General features: G+C 40.2%; 1 protein-coding gene across 1 annotated transcript; it reads right to left on the bottom strand.

Annotated features, from left to right (window-relative positions):
- Positions 1-9693: 9693 nt before the first annotated feature.
- Positions 9694-11612, bottom strand: LOC125888745 (protein FAM181B). The gene has a single exon (XM_049576294.1). It carries the CDS (start codon positions 11485-11487, stop codon positions 10525-10527), a length of 963 nt encoding a protein of 320 aa, XP_049432251.1. The 5' UTR covers positions 11488-11612; the 3' UTR covers positions 9694-10524.
- Positions 11613-12246: the final 634 nt, after the last annotated feature.

Below are 12246 nucleotides of genomic sequence, written 5' to 3'. Positions count from 1 at the left end.
ATGGGATGTGCAGGTGGTATAATACAACTTCCTCTCCTTCAAATGATAGGCACATCATTTATATCTTTAGATCAGATCCTGCCCTCTGTATGATACAAAGAGAGAGAGGGAGGCTTCACAACACACTTCCATCCGAACATCCTTGAACATTTGCATCTGACAGTAGCCAGGGAGGAAATTTCTTTTACTGGATGTTATGAGTCATAAGCCAAGACATTCAATAGAGAGATAATTGCAGCAAAAACTCTGTAACTGAACAGCTCTGTAGGCCTTGTTGGCAGACAATTTTGATGATTTTCACAAAGTAACATCTATTTTGAGGTGAGAATGTTACTCACGTTCCCACTTTACACGAAGACAAGCAGAATTCACAAAAGGATGCGTTATCATGCCGTGTGCAGTGGCAGACTTGGCTGCATTAAATTACCACAGACAGGCTATACATATCCAGCCTTCAGCAGAGGTGTTATGCAACAATCTCTTTTCTCAAGTCTGTCGCTACCTAAAGCCTTTAAGTGATAATAATGTAAATGCATTTTTTTTTTGGACACAACAACCACAGATGGCATGCATGTCAGACTTAAAACTGCTAATGGTGCAAGGTTAGTGTCAGAGGTTGACAAGTAATTGTGTTTGCCATTGGCACTTTTGACTGCTCTTTTCATTGCTCAGAATATTAATACCATGTGTGCTGAGGAAGAGTACAACATGAATTACCTAAGAAATTTATATTTGTAATCATGATTTAGTCATAGTTATCTGTCAGGCGGGTGAGTGTGAGGCAGCAAGGGAAACGACCCAAATGCATTCAATCAGCCAGACAGGAGCAGTTCAGGGATTTACTGACAAGTGCTTACAGGCAGTTAGACAGGTGCAGGTTCCAGATCTTAGGATTCAGGTTCAGAAGACCGGAAAGCAAGGCATCAGCATTATTGACAATCTGGTGACTGATTGGGGAAAATGGGCTGCTATATGTCCTATAGGTCTGATAAACGGGGAGCGGAAACAGGTGAGTAGGTGGGCGGGAAAGGTCAGGGCTGTGTTCAGCCCCGACAAAATGTTGCAAAACGTTTAAATAAAAACTGATGTTGTTATTTTGCAATAAGTAATAAGTGCATATATTGAGGATTATAACATATAATATTCACGATAGTAACATTACACAGGCCATACATTTCTCTGTCACTGTAATTTAATACTTTTGCCCCTTTGTTGTTGGTTATATTTATGATTATTGTTGTCATTTAAACAATTAATTTTCCTATTACTACTAATCAACTGGTCATCAGTCATCTGAATGCGCTGTCATCCATCGCATGTAGCCATGTAGCCAGAAAAAGCCTGGATGTAGTTAAACATCCTGGTATTTTTGGCATACTGCATTTGACATACTATGTACTGGGAGATACCAAAGTAGCCAGAAAAAGCCTGGATGTAGTTAAACATCCTGGTATTTTTGGCATACTGCATTTGACATACTATGTACTGGGAGATACCAAATCTTTTCGTAGCATACTATATAGTATGATAATATAGGTATTGGAATGCACAGAAACACCTTTGCATACTTTTTTGGAGAAATGTCTTTAAACTCAGAAAGCATACCAAAATGGAGCAGTTCGTTTTCAGACATACTCCAAGGCAGGAGGGAGTGACTGGATGTGAGGTCAGGTGACTGGGACTGGTGGAAAGTCCGTGGGCATCTGGAGGACAGGTAGAAAATGGCAATAAAGGGTGTGAGACAAAATGGAGCTGGAGGGAGGCACAGAAAGGCAGAATGTGACAGTTATCATCCTGCTTGCGCTGTACATAATGTTATGTCAGTATGCATAAGAACTTTTAATGTCTTCTTTCCTACATTTTAAAATGCATTGCAAGATGATAGTTAACTAAGGAAGTGTATCTCTGACATTATTATGCAGCCTAATTACTGTTTTTTTTTCCTTTGCTGGGGAGTAGCCTACAGGGTGTGTAACAGGACATGCAGGAGATGTCATGTGAACAATGTCAGCGTCATCCATTCCACTCATGTTGTCGTTGGTATCTGGATGGAATTGGCTCACTGAGCCACTGGACATCAATTGCCACCCAACTTCATTTTCATGCAGCTTACATCAACTGCTTCCACACAGTACTGGGATACATACAGCTGAGAAACACAACAAACAGACAAGTAAATAAATAAGCAGTCACGATTTGTTTTATCTGCAAGCACACGGGCAATGCATCAGGCAGTGCACAGTTGCTTGGACTGCAGCATATTAAAAGAGACATTGCTAATTGTTAGTATGTTTGGAATTCACTTTGTGCTGGCTGCTGTCACCTGTTTGGTTTAAAGAATCCTGCACTGCTGGTTTATCCACAGAAGGCAGGTGCCAAAGCGGTGGCGAAGAGACAAAACTTCACATTAATGCCTTGCTTATGGAAAACGGACACACTTTTTACCCTCATGAAGATAATCAGGGGTCTTGCGAGAATATGCAAATCCTGTCTGCATCAGTTTGGAGGATTTGAGAAGGCTAATGACCATGTTCCCTGAGGTGCTGTAGGAGTGTGGCGTGCTGAGATCCCCAGCAGTTACACCCTGTCCCCTCTCCTGTTTGTATTGTTCAAAGACAGGTTTTGACAAGTTTGGAGAATCAATGCACAGCAGCCGCCTGTGCTCAGTTTTGTTTATTTAAAATAATGCTGTGCTGCTGTTTTGCAGATGATGTCATCTTTCTAATCTTAGCAATCAACATTATTGTGAACTCAAAATGTTTGACGCATTCATTACTTCCAAATCTTAGGCAGTGGTTCACTCCCACACAAAGTCGCTGTGCCATCCAGGTAAAAGAGCACGTATCTATTGCAGGGCTAAGAAGGTCTTGGAGTTCGGCTGTCAGTTTGGAGCATCTGCTATAGCAATATGAGCACTGTATTTGAAAAAAAAAAAAGATAAAGCACAACACAAAGCTCTTGATTAGCTGATTTCTTTCTGACCTTCACCTGTGGTCACATGGTTTTCATTGTGAGTGGCAAAGAGCAGAATTGACAGGATGAGAGGGTCATCAGTAAGAGCTGACCTTGGTAGAAAGCCAGAATAACCTCTCTTTCGAGGTGCACAGAGACACTGTTTGGTGGGGGGAACCCTGAATAATTCAAGGGACCCAGAGTTGGACAGGATGTGTTTAGGGATATTAGATATTCAGTGTGTTAAAGCTTCTGTTTAGCTGTTGTCATGGGGCCCAACATTTCTGGCTGTGGCTCTGGTGGAGCATGACCAACTATGAGGAGAGGAACCTGAGGAGGTTGCTTGGGTAAAAACATCTTGGATACTCAGCTCACATAAGCATGACCCCTGACTTAGATAAGCAGAATAAATATGGATGGATGGATGGCTTGCTCACAGTGAGAGAGACTCGAAAGAAAACATTCAGGTAAAAAAGAAATTTTTTTTTTTTTTTTTTTTTCAATTTTCACTTTCCTGACCACTCCAACCTCAATAAAGTGGTCAATATTACTCCATTAGATCACTTACAACACAATGAATGGTTCTGTATTGTGAGTTAAAGGGATACTTTCAACCAGCTTTGTATCCTAACAATGTGAGTAGTATGTGTAAATGAACTGTGGTAATGATATGATGAGTAAAAAACAGAATTTTGGGTATTATTACATTTACATGTCACATTATGCCTTACCACTAAAAAAACAGTTTATTGTTTTCATTTTTCATTCATCCACTCCATGCTACTTCCACCAGAACGCCACCAGAAAAAATACCCAAATAGTTTTTGTGTCTTGTAATGTCATTATGGGTTACGTTATAGAAGGGTACTAGTGATCGGCACATCTGGGTGCTGCATGGTATCATCATCATCATATGCTGTTCTGCTTTGGCTCTGAAGCTGCTTGGAAGCAGTGGGGATAGAGATGGTGATCGGCACATCTGGGTGATGCTATCAAAATGTGCATTACTATGTTGGATCTTTTTACATTCACATCGCCTGCAACGCTGGCCACCCCATTCTCATACACAGCTGTCTCTCCGGTGGTGTTGTAGCTGACCAGCACACCAGGAACCGGCAGGTGGGTCTTCCTGCTTCAGTGTTTTAATTTGCTCTCGCACGCAAGTCTGCTTTTGTTGTGCTGACCTCAGCATTTGTCTATTTTTTTTCATATGATAGGCCTACAAATATTGATCCCTATCTCATAATTTATAAGACATTGATCCTTTGTCTGCCTCCCTGTCCCTGTGCCCCTTTTTGTTTATTGAAATGATCTAGGGTATTTAATCGTTAGACCATCATTAATTTAAGTGGGTTACTTTAATTGAAAAAGTGGTAACCACTGCATGTGTCTGCATGAATGGGCCAGATCTGCACTCTGGAGGACAATCTTCATTAGTCTATACAATATTGCCCGCCACAGGATTTGTAGTTGATTAACTGCAATCAATTGGAGCCTTCTTGCTTTGATTACCTGCTGTGAAACAACATGACTCTCATCCATTTGTAGTGCCCTGTCATTTTGTTGAAAGTAATTCAAAAGCAGTGTAATAAGTAACACACAGCTTTACAAAAAAGGTAATAATCTAATGTATTACATTTTGAAAGTAGGCTAACTTGGCCAACACAGGTGGGCATGGCATGTGGTGTACATTACAAACAGAATGTGTCTGCAGTTATACATGTCTCATAATATGAGAATTTGCAGGCGTCATAATACTTGGTAAAAATGGAGGCTGAAGAAACTGAGATCAAACAGTAAAGGTAAGCAGTGTTGATCAAATATGAAACAAGATTACATTACTGTGTTGCCTATTTCTTCCCTCAAATGTTTTCAGAAGCATATTTTAGCATACGTTTAACTGTAATTTGGATTATTTGTCAGCATTCGGCTGCCATATTGTTTCCTGGACAAACAGCCAAGCTCGCATTACGTCACCCACGATCAGGAATGTTTATTGGTCCGATGCAGCACAGTACATCCTGGCAGTTGTAGGTTCTCTACGTCTTGAGCAAAAACAAAAGCCACGGTTCTATTTCTCTGTTTTCTCTTGTCAGCACATATTTTAAAAACGTTTCCATCTTTCTACTGCACAGACAGCCAGTTTTATGAAAAGACAATTTTACAGCAGTGAAAAACTTCTCTAAGTATATGTACTAAGATGAGAAAAAATAATTTCAGCACCCTTATGCATTGGAGTGTGTTATCAGGCCCTTCCTACAAATTTAAAACATCAGATGAGATTTACCTTAGTGACATTTTCATTTGGCTTTCTTAGACCTCTTTGATAGTTCAGGTTTGTCCATTTAATCATGCCGAAGTAAAATGAGCTGTTTTTCTTAAAGTCATAACAGAAGGGACTCCACCTATTAAAGTCTGTCATCTGAGCAGGGAATGGCTTTTAGACTGATATTTATTAATGTGATTTGCATGAGAGAGTTGTGTCTGTCAGTATGGCTAGCATCTGCTGGAGATGAAGAAATCTCCTGCAGTATTGTCTTTAATCTAGCCAAGACTTTTGTCATGTGCACAGCTTGCAATTGTTATCACACTGACAAAAACACACAGATGTAAGCAAGCATACCCACAACACCCTGAGGAGGAAAACAGTGCATCATAGCTGCTGAAAATGAATGCAGACTTAAATAGAAAGCAGCGAGACATGAAATACATATGGAAGGAAATATACTGTGCTGTAAGCAAATTGTCTTTTGGGGTAATCTCACTACTATAGACAAGAAAAAGGATCAGGCAGGGATACACTATTAATTTAAAATTAATGTTCACAGAGACTAACTGCTATCACTGGTTGAGGCTTTGCAATACGAGATGTGAGAAATGCACTGTGAAGACATATTTCTCTGCACTGACTTTATTTACAGCCTTGAAGAGGTTGCATAAGAAGGTCCTTGAAAGGTGGTAAGCTGCCTACAACACCCTCTGTGATTAAATAACATTTCTGGAGTTGAGGATTTAAAGTTCAATTTGGTGTTCACAAAGTACCTAACTGAATACGTCGATAGGAAATCAATAGGTGCTGTGTGGGCATGTTTCAAGTTTCAAACATTGTAATCTTTACAAGCAGTCAGGTATCACGAGCCATTCACAGCTTATTTTAGTACGCTGAGCATGAACCTGTGGTAATGTGTCATTTTTCTTGCAGAGCACTTCATTAAAGATAATGGTAAAGCCATGTTTTGATAGCCTGCATCTGAATTATTTCTGTCATATTCGCCCTCCATACAACAAACATGAAAAAATGATTTTCTGACTTACGCTCAGACACAAAAGTTGCATGTCGCTGAGGGAGGCTGCAAAGGCTTGTGGATATCATCTGCCGCTGCGCTTCCACCCCAGTGGCGTTAACAAGACATGAGGACTAGCTGTGAAAGGTCAGTGAGAGGGCAAGTGTGGATGGATACTCAATTTTCCAGTGTAGCACTATGAAGCAAACAACTCTAAAATGTATAACTTTTCTGCAGCGGAGTTCATTTCAGCACCGGTTGTGTTTTTACTACGTTCCTCCATTCATGATATATGTGTGTGCGTGCATATACAACACATTATATCATCTGTGTGTACAGTTTTTTTTGCATTAAAGGACATCACATACCATGCCAGATAAAATATGCTGTATATTATCTAGTTTACCTAGATATCTGGCTCTTGTTATTCAGGTCTGCGCCAACACAGATCTTGTTAATCGCTTTGACAAACACTGCATCTCCAGTGTGCCATAAATCAAAGCAGGATACAGTTGTGGTTCCATCAGGAGGGCCTAATCTGAATGTATCAGCCGGTGTCAACTCAGGGACAGAAAATCCATGTGCCTTCTGTGTGTGTAGCTTGCTGTATTGCAAATTGCCAGAATATTGTTTTGTCGTGCATATGACATAGGGTAGTGCTGACCAATCTGCAAACAAAGCCAGCTGGTAGGAGGTAATGAAAAAAATGCCTGGCAGACAATATTAGCTTCAAAGTAGAGTATATATTACAATGAATATGCACACCATAATATAATACGCTTACAGGAGTAAGCATCTTAACACTGGTGAGCAGAAATCTTCAAACCAACTGTGAAAAAGACTAAGAGATTAAAATTTGTAGTTTACAAGCATTCATTCCCCTCCAACTTAATAAATTCAGGACAGATTCATTTTATGGAAAGACATCTGAAGAAGCACAAGGCTACAATTTCATACATAATCTCATGCATCAGATACAAGAGCCTTTGCGTCTGAATGGGAGTGGTGGACATTGGCTTTTCAATGGAACATTACTGCCATCTAGTGTGCTCATTGAGAACTGCTTTCAGGCCTGCGGATACAGCATTGATGGACATATTTGTGGTGCTCTGCCATTTTATGTTGTTACTTTATTGAAAATTGAGGAAGGGAGTGAGCTATGGGTCAATAAATTGTGGAGAAATACTGAAAATTGCTCTTGCATCCTTCAATAACAAGTCAAGGCACTTAATCCGCAGGAAACTCCATCTGAGCTGCCAAGTAAGACCTGAGGACTGTTGGTCAGATCTCAGTGTGTGTTCATGTTTGACTAAGATGACATGATACAGCGTTGAGTGAAATCATGCATGTTGAGTTAACTGAAAAGCTAAAGTTGTCATAAAAACTGGGGGGGAAAATATGAAATGTGAGTTTAGGGACTTCTCTTGATTTGAAATTCCTCTTGTATAGTTTCTGATCAATGCTGAACAGACGGGTATCACAGGGAATATTTCTTTATGTTATTAAAAAAGACGTCTCTAATATTTGCAACAACCAGGATGCGCTTATTGCTTTTGCACAAAATGTACTCAGGTTTGCAGACCCTATTATGAGTGAATTATGAGACTATGGGTCCCTGAGCAGAGATAGGCAAAGGACCCCATCATCCCTCTTACACAGGGGCAAGACCTTATGGTAGTTTGCATCTTTTTTTGTGCCTTTTTGAGATCATTTTGTGTCTCTAATTAATTTTTGTCACTTTGTAGTTGTTATGTGTCTTCATGTGGTTGTTTTGTGTCTCTTTGTGCTTGTTTTGCCCATTTTTGTAATAATTTCGTGTCTGTTTGCTGTTCCTTTGCATCTCTTTGTCATCCTTTTGTGTCTGTTTGTGGTGATGTTGAGTCTCTTCCTCGTCAACAGATGTTAATTTGAGTTGCATTCTGCAGGTGAAGGCTGGGGTGGCCCCTGACACTTTGAGCCTCTGTGCCTGTACCGTAATTCATCCATTCCTAGCATGTTTTAGTTGTAGTTTAGTTTAGTTAGTAACATTTAGGCCACAGACTCATGCAATGTGACTCTTTTTTCAGCTTTTGAGAGTTCATCATGCAGACTTATGGCTGAGACAGAATTTCTGCACCATGATATTTTGTCTCCATGTTGGGAGGTGAACAAATGGACCTTCAACAGCCAGCAGAGGGTGATATTAGTTGGGTCATGGTATTCAAATCTCCGGGGACAGACCTCCTGTGAGAAGGTAATGGTATGGAAAGTTTTCAGCTTCACCAACTTAATGTAAAAACTGCAGGAAATACATGAATCCTCAGCAAGTATTAGCACAATGCCCATATTTATTAGCCAATAAATAAACTAGTGGACTGCTGTGGTGGCCAAATGCTGGAATATAATTGACATGAATGTCACACTTCCTCCATCTTTGCTCATTAGTGGAAACAAGAACATGTTTGTTGTAAAGTTAATTATGGGTAATGATGTGAAGAGGTTTAACATTTACATGAACTTTCATTTTTCTAATCTCACAACACTTTGAGGTGTTTATGTTGCACAGGGTGTTTACCAGCCGGCTCTCAGTCCCAGAGGAAATGTAAAATTAATCATGCAGCACTGGATTCTTTCTCCAATGTGCTAAAGTTATAAAATCTTTTCTTTTTTTTTTACTCCTCGGATTTGTTAGGTGTTTTTTTTTCCCCCTTTTGACTAACATCTAATCACAAGAGACAGGAATCTCAATTTATTGGAACAGACACAGAACATATTGGTATAGTATGAAATCAGCATCCAGTAATTAGCCTTTTAAAGCAACTCATATATTAATATTCATATTAGAGTGAATTATAAATCTTATATAATTTATATACTCTTTGTGACAAGAACGATGGAAGCATCTGATGGATGTAATGCAATGCAATACGTCAGCCCTGCAGTAGATACTTCAACTGTTCTGTTTTTGCTCAGAGCATTACCTTAGTGTTTTCTGTTTTGATTCAACTCTTTCATAGTTTAATACGGGACAGTTGCACTGGATTGCTTCCTAATAGTAAGTAAATACATCTTTATTTATAAAGCACTCTCCAAACCCAAGGTAACACAGTGCTTTGCAGTTACAGAAGAATGAAAAAAGCATTGAATAAATAAATACAAACACAAGCAAAACATATAAGAACAAATCAGGGCAAAGATGCATCAATAAAATGTCTTTAAGAATAAATAGATTTTGAATTAATGATTATTTAAAAACACTCAACAGAGTTTGTTGATCTGACTCCCAAAGGAGGTTCAGGACTTTAATTCCTCAGTTCCTCTTTATTTGCAAGACAAAATACGAGACCTAAATACAAGACTATAAATGCATTTTAGAGACATTATTCCATGCAGTGTTTTTGCCCTCCTGTATTTTGATAATCACACCTTAACACTTATGATTAGTGATGTACACAAAAACTGACGCTGTTGTCCCAGTAATAAAGACCAGCTTTATTTTGTCCTCTTACAATAGCTAGATACATTTAAGGCTTCTCCAACAAAATTGATACAAATGGTAAATCTGCTGACTGGAAATCATTTCTGAGCTGTAAAATGTTGTCAAACAAACACGGCATCACACATTGTTGTCATCATCATTTCAGCAAAAAATGAGTTCCCCCCTCTACAGTATGTCTCCACACAGAGCTCTTACTTACAGGAGTGAAAAAGTGCCTTGCTGAGAGACTGCTGCAGCGACAAACAGTGACAAACACTTCTATAATCTCATCTTCTAGCAATAAGTGATGTTTAGTGTACTAAACCAACAGCTATTTCCGCAGCTTGTGTGTTTTTGTTTCGCAAAATGTGAAAATGTTGGGATGAAATGACTACAGTAACAAATACCCAAATTAATAAGATGCATCCTAATGAACAGACTCACATACTCTGCTGACAAAGCTGAAGCATACCCAAAGTCAGATGTATTTTCATTCAGAATGTCATTAGAAAATTGCCTGAGATACAGAAAATAATATCCACGTGTGGAACAATTTAACAGAACTGTCGTAAATTAAACTGGGGTGTTGAAAAGTATTCAGTCACTTGAGAAGCTTTGGACATTTTTTTTATGAAAGACGTCATGTTTCTCTTAGGAAAAGTCACACATGTTGTTGAGAGAGGATGATACAAAATATTTAAATCCAGTTGCAATATGACTGCCACAACAGATCAACAAATATGATACAGTAACTTTCTTAGACTAGTGTTAAACTTCTCACAGCAACTTTATCTTTTTAACAGCACTTCTAAGAACAGAGTTGTCAGTTTCTCATAGAGATGAATAATTAGCTCTGTTATAACCACCACTTAAATCATAAGTGACCTGAGGTATGGAGCAGTCTGTGAAGAAGTTGGGGAAGGCCAAAGTGCACAGTGCGTTGTCCTCTATGGGCCCAGAGGCAGCCTCAGAGGGACAGTAGACAGGAGGCTGGGTTGGGCCTGTACGCAGGCTCTCCCCTAGTTTTTTAGAGGGTCCTGAGCAGCTAGTCCAGGGCTCAGCGTACAGGAGACCACCGACTAAATGGTGGGCATCGTAGGAAGCAGGATCAGGGCCTCCCATCTCTGGCTGCACCCGCACAGGCATGCTTTGATAAAGGTCCTGGTCGCTGACCATGTTGCTGTAATCAGGCCCCAAGAGCTCGAAGAACTCTGCAGCCTCAGGATTGCCTCGTTCCAAGTCCTTCAACGTCATCCCAGATGTGGAGCTGACTTTGGAGCAGTTGGCAGGCTCAGTGAAAAAAGAGGGGGGCAGATTGCGATGCCTCAGGGGTGGTTTCTTGGCTTTTTCACCCCTTATATCCTTCACAGGGCTAAAAAGAGCTGCCAGGCTCTTACTCTGTAAGTTGGCCTGGACCCCATCACGTTTAGGTAGAGTTTTGCTCTGCAAAGGGCTGGGCTGAGCCAGGGGGGAACCCTGTCTTTTAACTGGGGCTTCTGCTACGTTTCCTGGTGTTATAATGCCGGTGCACCTTTTGATCTGCTTCTGTAGATACTTCCGGTGGTTCACTTTCCTCTTGGATTTCACTGGCTTGTCCAGAGCCAGCTTGATATTGCTGGAGGCTGAGTCTATGAAGCTCAGCAAGTCCCTAGTGGTCTCTTTGTAGTCCTCGTCATTTTCTGCCTCGCCCAAGAGACTCCCATCCAGACTTTTCTCAACATCGTACTCCATCACAGAACCAGGGAAGCAGAAATTCATGAACTGAGGGTTCATGATTGCAGTCTGAACAGCCATTACTCTGTTGAGCCCAGCGGCTACACCTGTGGCATCCGCTGTGATCCCTGAACCCAAAGTTTCTTCAGAGCATGTCTTTTTCCCTCTGGCAAACACTTGGTCCTGATGCTGCTCATGAAGTTCCTGTAAACATTCCAGAGTAGAAGTGACGGGCTCTGAGGAAAGCAAGGAGATCTTTTGGGGGGCTGGACTAATGATGTCAGAACATCAAAGAGGAGGGGCAAAGAGACCGCAGGACTTAACTCTTTGCGAGTGCCCGACCACCTGCATCTAAGAGGGATTTGTCTGAAATTCCCTGCTGAGTTGAAGACAATAACCTCTGTCACAACTCTCCCCCTCTAGTTTAACTGTGTGTGCTCTGAACCAAAAACGCTTTCATGAAACTGGAGGATATTACTGTAACAGTGAGCAGAAAAGCCTTTAAAATCCTGATGGATAGAGTATTTTTGCTGGGTAGAATTGTTAAACAAAAACCTCTCAAATGTTAAAAAATCATGTTAAACATGGTTATTAAACAAACCACCAAATTATTTTTAAATCAAACTTAAATATCCCACAACTAATCAGTGTCATTATTCATGTGATTCCTGCTCACGTTTCAACACATTTTAACCACTATTCAATCATCCTGCCCATTTATGTGTTTCCTGTCTGGATTATCAAATAGAAGTTAACTTGTAATCTAATTACTGTTCATTTAAGCACTGAAACAAACCCAACTATTAAACGAAGGCTACACAGTGATGAGAAAGGCTCCCT

Source organism: Epinephelus fuscoguttatus, linkage group LG5 (genome assembly GCF_011397635.1).
Source record: "Epinephelus fuscoguttatus linkage group LG5, E.fuscoguttatus.final_Chr_v1".
NCBI classification, from domain to species: domain Eukaryota; kingdom Metazoa; phylum Chordata; class Actinopteri; order Perciformes; family Serranidae; genus Epinephelus; species Epinephelus fuscoguttatus.
Note: the sequence above shows the minus strand (reverse complement) of the source record. Positions and strands in the feature narration are given on the sequence as shown.

Excerpts from the sequence above, each read along its gene's own strand:
- LOC125888745 (XM_049576294.1), bottom strand. The coding sequence starts at position 11,487 with ATGGCTGTTCAGACTGCAATCATGAACCCTCAGTTCATGAATTTCTGC.